The 15,948-nt window shown below is 38.0% G+C and overlaps 6 protein-coding genes across 9 annotated transcripts; 4 read left to right on the top strand and 2 right to left on the bottom strand.

Moving 5' to 3' along the window:
* The first annotated feature begins 762 nt into the window (after positions 1 to 762).
* On the top strand, positions 763 to 2,236 carry LOC106432033 (tRNA (guanine(9)-N1)-methyltransferase-like). Its single transcript, XM_048740689.1, has 3 exons — positions 763 to 1,310; positions 1,388 to 1,747; positions 1,844 to 2,236. The coding sequence occupies exons 1-3, from the start codon at positions 861 to 863 to the stop codon at positions 2,066 to 2,068; spliced, it is 1,035 nt and encodes a 344-aa protein (XP_048596646.1). The 5' UTR covers positions 763 to 860; the 3' UTR covers positions 2,069 to 2,236.
* On the bottom strand, positions 2,160 to 4,172 carry LOC106432034 (nuclear transcription factor Y subunit B-6). Of its 2 annotated transcripts, XM_048740692.1 has the most exons (4): positions 3,780 to 4,172; positions 3,108 to 3,726; positions 2,926 to 3,008; positions 2,160 to 2,860 (listed from the first exon to the last, which is right to left on the bottom strand). In XM_048740692.1, exons 3-4 carry the CDS (start codon positions 2,984 to 2,986, stop codon positions 2,292 to 2,294), a joined length of 630 nt encoding a protein of 209 aa, XP_048596649.1. In that variant the 5' UTR covers positions 2,987 to 3,008; positions 3,108 to 3,726; positions 3,780 to 4,172; the 3' UTR covers positions 2,160 to 2,291. The 2 variants fall into 2 exon arrangements, with proteins under 2 accessions (XP_048596649.1, XP_013728330.1); XM_013872876.3 differs by having other exon boundaries at positions 3,108 to 4,081.
* Positions 4,173 to 4,333: 161 nt separating this feature from the next.
* Positions 4,334 to 6,635, top strand: LOC106432030 (nudix hydrolase 2). Of its 2 annotated transcripts, XM_048740691.1 has the most exons (8): positions 4,334 to 4,548; positions 4,925 to 5,117; positions 5,434 to 5,499; positions 5,577 to 5,714; positions 5,789 to 5,917; positions 6,001 to 6,035; positions 6,118 to 6,226; positions 6,292 to 6,635. In XM_048740691.1, the coding sequence occupies exons 2-8, from the start codon at positions 4,950 to 4,952 to the stop codon at positions 6,478 to 6,480; spliced, it is 834 nt and encodes a 277-aa protein (XP_048596648.1). In that variant the 5' UTR covers positions 4,334 to 4,548; positions 4,925 to 4,949; the 3' UTR covers positions 6,481 to 6,635. The 2 variants fall into 2 exon arrangements, with proteins under 2 accessions (XP_048596648.1, XP_013728326.1); XM_013872872.3 differs by lacking the exon at positions 4,334 to 4,548 and having other exon boundaries at positions 4,598 to 5,117.
* Positions 6,541 to 7,555, bottom strand: LOC106432035 (nuclear transcription factor Y subunit B-2-like). Its single transcript, XM_013872877.3, has 2 exons — positions 7,432 to 7,555; positions 6,541 to 7,342 (listed from the first exon to the last, which is right to left on the bottom strand). The coding sequence occupies exon 2, from the start codon at positions 7,339 to 7,341 to the stop codon at positions 6,787 to 6,789; it is 555 nt and encodes a 184-aa protein (XP_013728331.1). The 5' UTR covers position 7,342; positions 7,432 to 7,555; the 3' UTR covers positions 6,541 to 6,786.
* A 2,935-nt stretch (positions 7,556 to 10,490) lies between these two features.
* On the top strand, positions 10,491 to 11,477 carry BNAA09G18390D. The gene is made up of 2 exons (XM_013872885.3): positions 10,491 to 10,852; positions 10,935 to 11,477. The coding sequence occupies exons 1-2, from the start codon at positions 10,660 to 10,662 to the stop codon at positions 11,219 to 11,221; spliced, it is 480 nt and encodes a 159-aa protein (XP_013728339.1). The 5' UTR covers positions 10,491 to 10,659; the 3' UTR covers positions 11,222 to 11,477.
* A 1,858-nt stretch (positions 11,478 to 13,335) lies between these two features.
* LOC106432058 (heterogeneous nuclear ribonucleoprotein 1) lies at positions 13,336 to 15,644 on the top strand. 2 transcript variants are annotated; one of them, XM_013872904.3, is made up of 5 exons: positions 13,336 to 13,592; positions 13,664 to 13,744; positions 13,834 to 14,059; positions 14,202 to 15,246; positions 15,356 to 15,644. In XM_013872904.3, exons 3-5 carry the CDS (start codon positions 13,835 to 13,837, stop codon positions 15,367 to 15,369), a joined length of 1,284 nt encoding a protein of 427 aa, XP_013728358.1. In that variant the 5' UTR covers positions 13,336 to 13,592; positions 13,664 to 13,744; position 13,834; the 3' UTR covers positions 15,370 to 15,644. The 2 variants fall into 2 exon arrangements, with proteins under 2 accessions (XP_013728358.1, XP_048596645.1); XM_048740688.1 differs by lacking the exons at positions 13,336 to 13,592; positions 13,664 to 13,744 and having other exon boundaries at positions 13,876 to 14,109.
* Positions 15,645 to 15,948: the final 304 nt, after the last annotated feature.

Below are 15,948 nucleotides of genomic sequence, written 5' to 3'. Positions count from 1 at the left end.
ATTATTGTAATTATTAATATAAGTACAATATTGTAAAATACATATATATATATATATATATATATATATATTCAGTATTTTCTGATACTCGTAAGTAATTTTTGGTATGGTTTAATAAAATTCGGATTCTGATATTTTGCTTGCCCCTACTAGGCATGGGCGTTCGGGGCCGTCGGTTTCGGTTCGGTTGATTCGAATTTTTGGATTTTCGGTATTATGTTCATAAGTCCCATTCGAGTTTTACTAAATATTGGATCGGTTCACTTTGGTTCCTTCTGGATTTGGTTTTGATCAGATTGGAACTAATGTCTGAAATCGTTAAAAAATATTTTTTAAGACCCAAAAAATTGACATAAAATTTTAATATATATAAATTATTCACAAATTTAATTAAAATTAATTAAATTATCTAAACTAATTAAAAATATTCAAAATAACTAATAAAAAACTACAAAAATCTTTAGAATACTATAAAATATCTAAATTACCTTAAAATATATAAAAACAATAGCATATTTAACTAATTTTGGATATTTTCGGATTCAAATTTCGGTTCGGTCCGAGTTATATCTAAATTCTAAATATTAAACTGATAAGTCCGTTCGGATATTTTTCTATAGCGTTTTGGATCTGGTTTCAGGGTTTTAGGCAGGTACTTTGGCTTATGGTTTAGGGGTAAAAACGCATAGGCTTGGCCCCTTCCAAAACACTTCATTAGTGGGCCTTATATATGAGTTATGAAAAGCCCAGTGGTGTGGAGTTCAAATGTGTTTCCTAATTAACGGCGCCGTATCAAGTCGCTCCTCCACATACGGGTTTCCCTTTCTTTAGCCGCCCTCTGCTCTCTTCCATTGGCGGCAATGGCGGCGGCGTCGGAAAATGATGACACCAGCCTCAATAACCAGCTTAAACCAGATTCCGAACCGACTCCGGTCAACCTCTCCCCTCCCCCTCCGGCGGAAGAGAAACCTCTCTCTAAGAACGCCCAGAAGAAACAACTGAAGCAGCAAAGATACGAAGCGAAGAAAGCGGAGAAGAAGGCGCAAGAGAAGGAGCACAAGAGGAAAGAAGGCGAGAGAAAGCACAAGGAGTGGGAAGAGACCCTAGCCAACGCCACCGAGGAAGAGAGGCTGAAGCTGATCGAGTCGAGGAGGAGTCTCAGAAAGGAGAGAATGGAGAAGAGGTCAGAGGAGAAAGAGAAGAAGATGGAGAGGCTCACCAAAGCTAAAGAAATCGGACAGAACATCGTCATAGATGTCGACTTCGCGCATCTCATGTCCGAGTCTGAGATCTCCAGCCTCGTTCAGCAGGTGGGGTCATGCTAAAGTTTCAAACTTTACTCCATTCTTGTATGCAAAGCTTCAAACTTTGTTTGTTAAATGTTCAGATAATGTATTGCTATGCGGTGAATGGGAGAAGCTCTTCTCCTTGTCATATGTGGCTAACGGGAGTGCAAGGGGAGATGAGCACTCAGCTTGATAAGCTTCCAGGTTTTGAGAAATGGTTTATAGAGAAGGAGAGTGGGTGTTACATTGAGGCCATGGCTGATAGGAAAGAGAATCTGGTGTACCTTACTGCGGACTCTGAAACCATTTTAGAGGATCTTGACCCTAAGGATATCTACATTATTGGTGGCTTGGTGGATCGGAACAGGTTCAAAGGGATCACCATGAACAAGGCACAAGAACAAGGCATTAAAACAGCTAAACTCCCTATAGGAGAGTATATGAAAATGTCAAGTTCTCAGGTATGCACACACTTCAATTGTCTCATTAAGCTCTACTGCATTTGCTCTTTTTTTTTTGTTGCATATACTTTTCTAAGCAAGACCTTATTGATTTAGGTTCTCACTGTGAACCAAGTTTTGGAGATACTCGTTAAGTTTCTTGAGACGAGGGACTGGAAAACATCCTTCTTCACTGTGATTCCACAGAGGAAACGAACTGGAGTTGATCCTTTAGTAGACTGTTCGAAATCGGAACGTCTCTCTGAAGAGCATCAAGAGGAAGATGATCATCTGGAGAGGAAGAAGGTATGCGTTGAAGCTCCTCTGGAAAGTGGTAGCTAAATGAAGATTATGCATATCTGTTCTGTAGCTGAGAATTTGAATTTTGAATGTTTTAAGTCCTTTTATTTATGTTGAGTCAAGATCACAATCGTGCTGTTTGGAACCTAATGCTTTATTGACACAGTTTATCACATGAAAAGATCAAATGAAAACACTAGGTTCGTTCAAGGAGAAGATACATAGAGACAAAGCATCATTGTTTTTTTGCTTGAAAACTTTGTGTTCAAAAACTAGATGATGAACCACCCATTTTAGAATTAGGGTCGTTACCACTGTAAGCAAACCCGTTCTGATGATGATAACGGTACGGCGCCATAGTCCCGTAGGGACCATACTCGGCCATGGTACCATTAGGCCTCTTGAGCACCATGCCATTGGTCATACTAACGGATCCAACACCGCAGTTTACTCCTCTATCACCCTCCAACTCTCTGTAGCGGTGGAGATACAATGTTAAGGGTTCGATGTAATCATCAAAACCGAGCTTGCTCATTGCCCACAAGACATCCTCGGCAGTGATGGTCTTGCGCTGTTCCCGCTGGCAACGCTCATTGGCCTCCCCTGTTACGAAGCTGATGTACTCGGAGACACACTCTTGGATCGTCTCCTTGGAGTCGTCAGAGATCTTGGCGTGAGCAGGTAAGATCCTCCGCATGATCCGTATCACGTTGGCGATAGGCATGAACCTGTCTTGCTCTCTCACCGTGCACTCCTCTTGGCCGCCGTTAGCGGTTTTGGTAGGCTGGTTGGGTTCTGGTAGCTGCATGCCGCTCTCTGCCATCAAAAGCTTCCCTGGTAACATTGGAAGAATTACAACATGAGAGAATGTTTTCACATGCAACTTAAAATAACATTACCTGGATTGGTGGTGGTGTTGAGGGAGAACTTGCCGTAGCCATGGAAGCCTCCACGTTCCATATCCTTTCTTCAAAGCCACGAGCTTGTGTTTGTGCATTTGAAGAAAACAAGAAGATAAAGAGAGATAGAAAGAATAAAACTAAAATTTTTTTGGCAAGTGTCAGCATATGTAATTGCAGACCTCACAAGCTCAAGAACGTGTCAGTCACAGTCGATGTAACCGATGATCCTTTTCGTCTCCCACAGGCGTTACAAGATCCCAATCACCAAACCCTTTTTGTCTTTATTTCGAAACTTATAAACACAATACCGTAAAAATACAAAGTGTGGTAGATTTAATTAAACCAAAATATAACAAAACTCTAGAACCTAATCTTAATCTTTCAGTTGAGCCTCTATGGAATGGTCTCCACTGACTGAGTTGGTTTTGTAAGACTTAACTCTTCCTAACTCAGCAAATAAAACAAATATTTGCTACACCTATTAAACATAAAATGTCTGATAGAAACTGAGATGTTTATTACATGTACACTAATAGTGTTTAGCATATCAATGTCATCTAGAATCAAAGAACTACATGTACACTAATAGTGTTTAGAAGTGGTATATACACAACACTCAGGCCCGAATAAACAACCTCTGTACAAGGTTGTGATGACAGCCACATCAATCTATCAGCTATATGATCGAAAGTTCAATGTTTTAATTAAGGTGAGAAGTTAAACCAATCTAAAATCAAATGATACCACAAGCCAAACATGTAGAGAGAACAAAGAATGTGTTTAGCTTCTCTAATAAACCTCAAATAAACATGTAGAGAGAACAAAGAATGTGTTTAGCTTCTCTAATAAACCTCAAAATTAATTACTTTTCACAGTATGACCAACCGAACCACAAAGCTCTCGACTCGTTTTGTTTTAAAACTGTTTGCTGATTTTACCTCAGAGACACACCATCCCAAGACCAAGACGTGCCATCTCTGGAGACTCGACCTTGAGTCTCCATCTCGAGCTCACCCTTTGCAAACCCGCGCGTCAACTGACCTCTTTCCTCCACGTCAGCCTGTCCAGACCTCTAGCGAGAATATCTATCAAAAACGTCGACGTTTCCCTGAGTTCTCTCAGTGAACGGCTACTGTTAGTACCATCATCGAATGCGTCAACATGCGCTGACTCGTTTCCGACAGTTACCGGCGAGAAGTTCCATAAGCAAAAGGTAAAAAAATTGAAAAATGGGCGGCGTGAAAGGATCAGACCGAACCAAGTAAAAAATTTACAGTTCAAAAGGGGTAAAAAAAAGAAAAAAAAAACCTCTGGTCCGACTCTGTGTATTTTTACGTTTATACCCTCAAACAAGTAAGATAACATCCATTGTATCCTTCACTCGAGTCGTTTTCTTACGCGTCACGGATTTGTAACTGTTTCGTGGACAAGCCAAGCCAAACACTTTTTTTGTCTTGTGGTGGCTCAGCACAGCCCGACACTATATCACATACACTTTTGCCAGAGATTATCATATTATTATTAAAGATTGAGAAGATACAACTGTAGCATTGATCTGAGCAAACTCGTTTCTTCTAATCAACCGTGTGTCATACACTCTTTTGACCTTAAACTTCAAAGGTTTGAAACTTACAAAGTTATACTTTTTTGTATGTTGACAGATGTTTTAAAAAATAGAATTTGATGCAGAAAGTTCCTTCCTTCCTTTTTAATTGATTTCATACGTTTTGGGAAAGGTAAGTGTGTTTGTTTCTATTTACATCGTAAAATGAAACTTGTGGTTGTGAATTGAGGGAGTAACAAGACCAGATCATGTGTGATTGAGTTTTAAAGTTGTCTTCTTCTTCTTCTTTTTTTTTCTTGTCGGAAAGATGATGATTAGCCGTGTGGCGAAAAGCCATGGTTTAATCAGATTGTTGAAGAAGCCATGTGATGGATGTCTACGTTCTCCTCTCTTTCTACGTTTTCCGGCTGATGGGTTCTCTACGTTTCGCAGTTACTCCCTGACGAGGAGCAGATTCATGTCCACGGATCCGATGGTTGGAGAAGAGGCGAGGAACGGTGGTGTTACAATGCTTCCGGCTGTTGAGGACAAGTACGGTGGCGTCATGACGGAGATGACTCGTCCCATGGATCCTTCTGCCTTCTCTGCACTTCTCAGATCCTCTCTCTCTAACTGGACTCTTCAGGTTACTCTCCCTCTTGTTAGATTTGATCTGATCAAGACAGAGTTTGTAATAACCGGTCTCTTCCATAGAATCATTGAAAACGTTGTGGTGATTAATGTGTGGATGTCACTCTCTCTCTTCATCACAATTATTGTATTGCTAATGCTGCGGGCCAGAGAGACTCTTTTTGTTACCTTTTGCTGCAAAGAAAGTGTATTCTCTTTTCAAGAAAAGATAATGGAGAAAGTGAAATCAACTTTCCCCACTAGACTTGGCTTTGTCATATGCTCTTTGAACTGATCTAATGCTGTGTGGCTGCTTGTCTTTGTGTACACAGGGAAAGAAGGGAGTGTGGATCAAATTGCCGAGGCAGCTTATCGGTCTTGCTGAAACTGCTGTTAAGGTGTTGTTGTTATTACCCTTTGTTAGTTGTTTGGAGACTCTTTGTATAACAAACTAGTTGTGGTTTATGATGAGTAGGAGGGATTCTGGTTTCATCACGCGGAGAAAAACTACTTGATGCTTGTGTATTGGATTCCAAAACAAGACCATACCCTTCCTTCCAATGCATCTCACCGTGTTGGCATAGCCGCCTTTGTTCTAAACCACAAGAAAGAGGTGAGATGAGATTTTCAGTGTCTTTATGGAAATGACTTTGATCACATCTCTGTTTATGTGTTTTGAATCCAAAGGTGCTAGTGGTTCAAGAGAAGACAGGAAGATTTAAAGGCCAAGGTATCTGGAAGTTCCCCACTGGAGTAGTCAATGAGGGAGAATACATCCATGATGGCTCGGTCAGAGAGGTGAAAGAGGAGACAGGAGTAAGCCTTTCCACCTTTTTACATTTTTTACATTGAGACCCAAGAGCTAATCCCCACTCTTTGATCATAATGTTTTTTTTTAGGTGGATACAGAGTTTGTCCAAGTATTGGCTTTCAGGTTCCATCTCCAAAACCACCACAATCCTCTGCTTATATTGCAACAACATAACTGAGTCTTGTCTGTTTTTAAATCTTGGCAGACAAACCCACAAAGCTTTCTTTGAAAAATCAGATTTGTTCTTTGTCTGCATGATGAAGCCTCTTTCTTTGGAGATCAATGCACAAGAGTCTGAGATAGAGGCAGCTCAGGTAACACCCTTTCAATGACTCTCTTCAACCAGCAAAACACTCACAAACCTCTTCTCTTTCTGCAGTGGATGCCATGGGAGGAATACAACAAGCAACCATTCGTACAGAACCATGAGCTGTTAAGGTATATGACAGACATCTGCTCTGCTAAAACCAATGGAGACTACGAAGGCTTCACTCCTCTCCCCGTCTCTGCACCTGATCTACAAGGCAACTTGTACTTCAACAACCGCGACCTCAGTTCTCGCCAATAACATTTCTTTCTCACAACAAGCTAAGCAAGTTGTTTTCTCTCTTATGTAAGCATTTGAATCTTCTTCCTCGAAAACATTTGCATTCAATGCTATTCAAATCCAATAGTTAAATACAAATATCAAACGGAGCAGATGATCCTATTTGTTCTCAAACACACTTGATCCTCTTTACACAAGCCCCAAAATCATATTTTTACATAAACCAACATGATGATACTTAAAATACTTTGATGAGTATATATATATATATATATATATATATATATATGTATCTCTATATACAAAGATCCACTTCACCAAATCTTTTTAACTTCTTCCTCCACTATGGCCGCCACCACCACCGCCTGTAGACCCATACATATGGTTCTGCTGTTGAAGAAACTGATGATGCTGTTGATACCCCATCCCCATCCCACCACCGTAGTATCCTCCACCGCCATCGCCGTCTCTCTGATGCTCTCCGGCTTCACCACCTGTCTGCGGCCTCCCAAGTCCAGTCCTCTCCCCTTCGATCTCCCTAAACCTCTGCAAGTAAACTTTAAGTGGTTCAACATAATCCTCAAACCCTAGAGTGGTCATAGCCCAGAGCAAATCGTCTCCGTTGATCGTCTTCCTCTTCTCCTTCTGACACTTATCCGACGCCTCTCCGGTGACGAAGCTTATAAACTCGGAGACGCACTCCTGCATCGTCTCTTTAGCGTCCTTTGAGATCTTGGCGTTCGCTGGCAAAGCTTTCTTCATGATCCGGCTCACGTTAGCGATCGGGAGGAACCTGTCTTGCTCTCGCGGAGACAAGGAAGACTGTCCGTTTTGGTTGTTTCCGGTTTGTCCTCCGCCGGAATCTCTGTCGGAATCTCCCATTCTGAAAATTAAAAATCAAAACTTTATTCAAATACAGATAGAAACCATCATAGCTCCATTGATGCAAGACTCAGTGGTGGTTGACTTGACTTGAGACGGAAGCGAGAAGACTAGGGTTTTAGAGACAAGTTCCAAGTGTCGGCTGAGATGGTACAGAGTGGTGAATGAGTCGTCGGAGCGTTTTATAAAGCGAGGAAGCACGTCTTCTGTTCACTTGACACGTGAGTTCGTTTTCGACCGTCCGTTTACTGATAAGGTTCTGACAGTTGGATACGTGCTCAACCGTCGGATTGGAATGAGAGATAAATAGCCCTTTAAGGCTCTGCCACGTGTTGTGGACCGTTACTGGACCCGGCCCACCTTTTGTCTGTTAAAGATAATACTCACGCGCAGAAGAGGAGAGTGGTGAACACAGATAATGGGTCGAACAGGAGCGTGGAAGACACGGAGAGGGAGAGGAAGGCGTTAGGGAGACAGTGGGTAACTGCCACTCAACGACCTATCGGTCAATTTTACCTTTCTTCTTTTAATGTCTTAAATTTTTATTATTTAATTTTGTGAATGAATAGGGGTTGGATGTGGGTGTGGTGGGGTTCATTGCAATCCAACTGCATCGACCAATCAGATCAGACAGCTGTAGGAGAAAGGGTCTGAGTTTCCCACATTTAATGGTCTTGATCTGCTCCGTTGAGGCGTTGAGCCCACCATTGTTTGCTTTTCTAAGCGCGTGATTAACGAACTATAATCACCAAGCTCCAGCTGTATTAGTCTCCTAAGTCCTAATGCATAATTACTGGTTATCCCACCTGGAAATCTAATGGGCCAAGATATTCAGTTGTCGAATTTAAAGGGTAGGCAAGAAAATGAATCTGTAATCAGCTAACGTACTTTTCGCCCACACTTTTTATTTTCTTAGTTTTTTTGTTACTGCTTTTTAGTATTAAAATTTGAAACATTTAAGTACTGTTTTTAAAGTATTTTTTTAATACTTCTCAAATCCCTTATATATTAATCATGGAGCATTACAATATGTTTTCGTAGCCACATGTCATCACGATAATGATTCTTAGAATTGTTATAAAAATAAGTTGGTCCATATAAACATATACTATGTTTTTTATTAGACTAACTATCAAATTAATTAATATTGTACAAAAGAATATTTTTTGTTTCATTAAATAAAAATTACGAAATTACCTAATATGGTTAACATATATATGATAATTAATGATTATAAATAATACATATTTGATAAAAAATCTAATCTCTCTTTTTTTTTATTTAATTTTATACTATTAAAAGAAACTAAACAATCACATTAAGCATATAATAAAAAACAAATATATTTTTTCATATATATTATATTTCTAATTTTTAAAACGACTATAAATTATTAAAAATGGTAAAAATCCCACATTAAAAAATTTGTGATCAATGGTTTAATTTTTTTTGTTCAAGCAAGATACAAATGATCATATATCATAGGGGTATGCGTTCGGATACACGTTTGAGTTTGTATCAGATATTTCAGTATAAAAGTATAGAACCCGTTCGGGTATTTCTACACTTCAAGTCGGGGTCAAATATTTTATGTTCGGTTTAAGATATTTTGGGCCAGGTTCGAATATTTAAATTTTGAAGAAAAAATAAATAAATTATTCATTGTTTAAGTTTTTGTATTTAAAATATATTTTAACTTAATTTTTTTTTAATTTTTAAAAGATTAAACTATTAATAGGTTTGGAGATAAAACTTTAAAAATAGAAAGACACTAATTTAGTTCTTGTTTTCAAAATTTAGATGCAACTTTTGTTAATGCAAGAAACAAGAACTTGATATGTATTTTAAGTCTGTAGCAAATGATTTTGTTCATAATTATATGTAAATTATCTAATTTTGAGCAATAAGAATCATTAATATAAATATTTTGAATAAAATGAGAGAAATAAACTAGAAATATGGATTAACTATACTTATGTTTGGTTATCTTCGGATATCCATTCAGGTTCGGATATTACCCGTTCAGATTCAGATATTACCCGAACTGGTGAAATAAGTAATTTGTTGTTTTAATTAGATGATTTTTAGACCGATCTGGTGAATATATACTAGACAAACATTTATATTTTGAATATGCACTTATATTCTATAACAGCTTGATATATTAGATTTGAACACTAACCTGTTAATATAGTTTGTCAGTGATTTTTTTTCAAAATTTTGATTCTTCGATATATATGTATATGGAGTGAAACTAATTTTTACAGATATCCATTTTTTTTAAATTGACACTTATGTAATTTATTGAATTCATAAAAGAAGTTAAAAAAAGAAACTTAACTCATATCAATGAAATAAAGACGAGAATAAAAGCCCAATTCTATAGAGGTAGAAAATGAAATCGCTATAATGGAGAGTCAATAGTATACAAATTGAGAAAAGAAAATCTAATCCCTTTTCGTTATTATACAATCGATGTTGGATATTTGGTTTTGGTGATTTGTGCCAGCCACAAAACTTAATTTTCTTTTTGCATATGAAGTCTTAAAAATAAATAAAATGAGATGTAATACGTTAACTATTCAACAACGATGATATATTTAAGAGATCAATACTTGTATTTATCATTTTATAATCGATAAAGATCGTAGTGTTACAAAATGTTAAAATCATTTTATAAACAAATATTATTATAAGAATTCACCCTAGACGCACTTAATAGTGCTGACTCCAACGACTAGATATGCCGCCACATGGCGACGACCAAACCCACAAAAGCGAAATCAGTAGGCTCTCGAGTGTTTGTTGAATGTTGAGATGTGGGTGAGACTTGAGAGAGTATTGTTGGGGGTAGGCTTGATTCTTTTGTTCCCACTCCATCCCAAACTGGTGGCTTATATAAAAGAAAAATAAACAAACTACCTAACTTATACAGAAAAGGAGGAACGTCACATTACATACAAACGTTGCACCAAATACAAAAAATACTTTATACGAAAAATATGAAAATGAAGTTGAACCACTCAGTAATTGCTTCAGAGTGCCGTCTCTCTTTCTCTATCAACGAGGGTTTGATTCATTTAGAAGATTGACTCTTTCATCATCTAAGGCCAGGCATGAGTTAGGGTCTTCTATATATATGATTAAAAGACTGCCGTACAGAGCTGGGTGACCTGAAGGCTTAAGCCACGCAAAAGGGACTCTCACCCTTAAATACATCCCCTCTTCTTTACTTTAACTTGTTATATATATGCACATACATACATGCTTATGCTTCTTCCATTAGTTAAACAAAAAGTTAAAGCATTTTGAGTAACAATGAGAAGCTTCTTCATCCTACGTTGCTTCTTGTTATTCTTTTTCTTGTTCGACCTAGCGTTTGCAGCTGAAGGAAAGATATGGAGCAGAACAGATATGGTGGAGATGGCTGGCTACGGTGAACAGAAACTCTCCTCTGTGATCATCACCGGATCTCTTCTCTGCGACACTTCACACTCCATATCTATTCCAGGTATGTCTCTACCTATATTCATGCGTCCTTATGCTTTTTGTTTTCATCTGAAGACTCACATGATGATGATCCTCACATACAGGTGCTACTGTTGCCATCAAGTGTCACACTGGATACAAAAGGAGATCCAAATGGATCAAGGCTGTTACTGATGATCTGGGAGAGTTTGAAATCGATCTTCCTTCCCAACTCCACGCAATTCCAGACCTGGAAAACACATGTGTCATCAAGCCAATACATGTGCCTCATGAGCTCTGTAGATGCCACCACAATTCGACCAATACACACAAACGCATCAAGCTTGCTTCCTCTACCAGCGGATTCCGTGTCTACACCTCAGGGAAGATCAGGTTACAGGGCCACAGTTAGCAAGTTCGCGTGGTGTCAAAAGATTTAAAACAGAAGAAACATGAAAATTCTTGAAAATCCACTGTAAAAAGCATTTTGGTACGGTCCTTCACTTATTTAGCTGGCGCTTCAGTCACAGAATCAAGTCGAGTCTTCTCTACATTATTTTTCATGTTCCTACAATGTAATTAAGAACGATGCTTGGATGATCATCATACATGTAAAGGTTCTCATGGATTTTGATACAAACAGCAAGCAGCGCGGTCACATTTGAATATGTGAGATGTAATGTAACAGCACTGACCCAAACAAACAAAAAAACGGATAACTCTAGAATTTGATTAACGGAGCAATGAAGATACGAAAGGAAAGGCTGAGAAAAGTCTGGACTCATAAGCGGTCTAACATTCACCCTCAGCTTCAAATGTTGTATGATTGACCTCGTAATGCATTGCATATGCATCTTCGATGAGAACTTAACAAACACCAAGAAAACAGATTCAATTGGATGAATTTTCCAGTCAAGTGTATGCTTTCTCAAATGTTTTAGGGGAACAATTGATGTGTAAGAAATCAAAATCCATGTTTATACAAGTTGAAACTAAATACAAATGCGTTATTTTCAACCGATATAGCTTCGATTGAACAATAGAAACCATATCTGCGATTCTGTGAGTAAGAATTTCAATTTTCTAGGGTCTTCTTCCTCATCCTCTGGAGCGGGAAACTGGGAGCAGAGGAAAGAGAGAGAGAATCTGCAGCCTGCTTGCTTGTAAACACATTTGGGCCAAAAAGATTGTGTTGAGCTTTTATAATATGGCCCAGTTAGCCTTTTTGGGATGCATACATTAATGAGACTTTTCATTAAAAATATTTATAAAAATGGTGGGCCCACTGTAGTGTTCATCTTCTTCACTTTTTTTTTTTGGACATTTCATCCTCTTCACTTTCTAAAATTGAGCATGTGACTGTTCATGACATATTTTACCCCCCGGTTTAGTAAGTTAATCTTCCAATATGAAATAGAATAGAACAAGCCGTAAATGAAAAAAAAAAAGAGTTAACGGGCTACAAGCCTCTAATAAGTATTATGGTGAGTGGAAGAGATTCAATAATCAATACCATGTGTCACCACCATACATCTGGTTCTCTTCTTTAATGAAATCAGTAGACTTGACTGGATAAATAGTTGGTAATACGAATTATTAAAGTCAGGATAAAATGTTGGACGGGCAAATATGTTATCATTTGGTGATGATATAGACCAATGTGTTGTAACTTGTAAATCCCACATTATGTTTTTAAACATATAACATTTTTATCAACGGTTGATATTTTCTAAAAGAGATGCGGGATAAATAAACAAATAAATAATTGGGCCGGGAGATTAGTGATTAAATTAATGAATAAAAAGTAAACTTATGAAAATTGGTAATTATTTGGATGCACAAGGACTGCCTTCTGTACTTGAAACATATTCCACTTAGTGATGAATTAGTTTAATATCATTACAAATTAAATATATCTGAAAGCAACCATTCCCACATGTTCCTGCCCACTTTGATTCTCCAAAGCTAACCTCAAAATATTGCAAGAAAATAATTGTCTATAAAAGTACATGCTGAATCTTTTTCACAGTTAGCTGATTAACGAAGTTACGAACCATGCCTTGCATTTGGTTCGACCAACCAAATTTGTTTCATATGCTGATGATGTGTTCTACTAAAACAAAAGAAAAACTAAATTGGCCTTTCAAATAAATAAGCGTTAAAAAAAAAATGAAATTAAGAGAAATTGGAGAAATAACTTTGGATGAAATAGTCTACTAGTAGGAAGAAATCAGGATAAACCCGTAATTAACTGATAATTTTATGATTTATTAATAATAATGATCCTGAGTTCTCCCATGTCTTTCTTTATTTATTCATGATGATAGATTTTGAAAACCAAGATTTTTTTAACTTAGGGGTAAAAAGGTGGCAGACATTGGTAAGTACAAACCAACAAACCGTGGGTTATTAATTATGATTTTTTCAAATACTCTTATTATTACAGAGAGAGAAGGAGTGAAAAGACGAAAAAGCCATCGTCTCTTTAGAAGAGAAGAGAGCCAAACATTCTTCCCATACAAAATAACAAAAAACGTAAGAAAGAAAGAGCTGCTTCTCTTTCCTTTTAGCGAATCCCATTTTTTATCTGTTTCCCTCTGCAGCACAAACTCTTTATCATCCAAATAAAAAACAGTAAATCCTTTTTTTTTTAATTATTGGACGAAAAAAAAAAAAACAAGAGGGCCTCTCCTCTCGCCCTCTTAATAAAAAGCTTCATCCATCCTCTCCAATCTTTTAGATTTCATTCTCTGTTTTTTTTCTCCCTTTTGCTTAAAACTTCGGTAATCGAAATAGATTCTCTCTTAACTCTTTTCATGGGTTTTCTTAAAGCTTACACCTTTTTGTTTTGCAGGAATCCAGGGATCGTGGGTCGATCGATCGGTTCACAGAATCCGATCAAGACCCATCTGTTCATATTCATCGACACATAACGGTATGTTCGATGATGTTTTAGTCAGATCGAGACGTTAAGTATATATACACTCAGGAACAAACCCTTTTCTTTTATGTTTTGTTTTGTAGAATGGAGATGGAGTCGTCATGTAAGCTCTTCATCGGTGGGATCTCTTGGGAGACCAGCGAAGACCGTCTTCGCGAGTATTTTCAGAGCTTCGGCGAGGTTTTGGAGGCTGTTATCATGAAGGATCGAGCCACTGGTCGTGCTCGTGGCTTCGGTTTCCTTGTCTTCGCTGATCCTAATGTCGCTGAGAGAGTCGTGTTGATCAGACACGTCATTGATGGTAAAATTGTATGTGTCATTGCTTCAATATCAATCTCCTTCAAATTGATAAACTAGAGGTTGCTGCTCCTCGAACCAAAGCTACTCTTTTTATTATGCATATTCATGTCTAAGACTATATTGTTTACTTATGTCTTGTCCGTGATCACAGGTTGAGGCCAAGAAGGCAGTTCCAAGAGACGACCACGTAGTATTGAACAGAAGCAACAGTAGCCTCCAGGGATCACCTGGCCCAGCAACCAGCAAAAAGATCTTTGTTGGAGGCCTCGCTTCATCGGTCACTGAAGCTGAGTTCAAGATGTATTTTGCTCAGTTTGGGACGATCACTGACGTTGTGGTGATGTATGACCACAGAACTCAGCGACCTAGAGGCTTTGGGTTCGTCTCTTTTGAATCAGAGGAGGCTGTAGACAGAGTTTTGCAGAGGACGTTCCACGAACTCAATGGGAAGATGGTGGAGGTCAAACTGGCTGTTCCTAAAGAAATGGCTCTGAATCCAATCCGGAACCCAATGAATGTAAATAGCTTTGGCAGTAGTAGAATCAGCGCATTGCTGATGAACGAGTACACCCAAGGATTCAGCCAGAGTCCTATCTCAGGTTATGGAGTACAACCTGAAGTTAGGTACAGTCCAGGAGTAGGTGGTAATAGGGGAGGATTCTCACCGTTTGGACATGGATTTGGAATCGAGCTGAACTTTGAGCCAGGCCAGACTCAGAACTATGGATCTGGACCCAATGCAGGCTTTGGACGGCCCTTTAGCCCAGGATATGCTGCGAGTCAAGGCAGGTACGGTAGCCAGATTGAGTCTGGAGGAGGAGCTAGTGTAAGGAACAACTTATGGGGAAATGGTGGTGGTCTAGGAGGTTACATGTCAAACTCTCCGATATCTAGGAGCAGCTTTAACGGAAACTCTGGAATGTCTTCACTAGGCAGCATTGGGGACAACTGGGGAGGAGCTGCACGTGCACGTAGTGGCTATCGCAGTGAGGGAGGAGGGTTAGGTTTAGATGCAATGAGAGGGGTACATGTTGGTGGTTACAGCAGCGGCTCAAGCAGCTTGGAGACAGACTCTCTGTACAGCGACTCGGCCTGGCTTTCGCTGCCTGCAAAGGCGGAGGAAAGATTGGGTATGGGAGCATTTGACTTCATGTCTAAAGGACCAGCTGGATACATCAACACGCAACCAAACGGAGGTATGAATAATGATAATGAATATGCCTTTTTTTTTAATGTGAGAATTTGAACACTTGTGTTTTGGGGGGAAGTTATGATGAAATCATATGAAAAATGGTGTTGTTGCAGGTATTGCAGCTTAGAGATTTGGTGTGAGAAGTCTATTATATGGAGATTTGCAAGAATGGCTATTTGCGGAATGAGAGTTTTTAGAAGAGGAAAACTTATTTGTTCAAAGAAGCTTAAAGCTTTACTTTCTTTCTTACTTTTTTTTTTTTTACTATTTTGATTGTTGTTGTTATAGTTTTTATTTTCACCCTTTTCCTAATTTGGGGTTTGTTTCTTTTATCTTAAAGAAAATTAAAAATGTAAACCGAGTTATATAAATAGACAAAGAAACAATGAAGTGTATTATATTCTTGTCTTTCTCCCTTTTTTTGTTTGTAAATCTGTATATAAATCAATAAAAATAGGACCTAAGAATATAAATTTAATTTTCTTGCTTAAACTATCAAACATATTTGTGGAATCAATTTTTTTTTAATTTACATATTAAATCAATCTTTATGATTTAATTATATAAGTAATGATGCATATAAAAAATTACATACATGAATTGGGTTTTGCACAATCGTATATTTTTTCATGTATTAACATGAATGTACATAAATAAATAAAATTATGAGAACAGATTAAATATATTTTCTAATAATATTCAGTTT

This window comes from Brassica napus, chromosome A9, assembly GCF_020379485.1.
Source record: "Brassica napus cultivar Da-Ae chromosome A9, Da-Ae, whole genome shotgun sequence".
In the NCBI taxonomy this organism is placed as follows: Eukaryota; Viridiplantae; Streptophyta; class Magnoliopsida; order Brassicales; family Brassicaceae; genus Brassica; species Brassica napus.
This window is presented reverse-complemented; position numbering and strand designations above follow the sequence as displayed.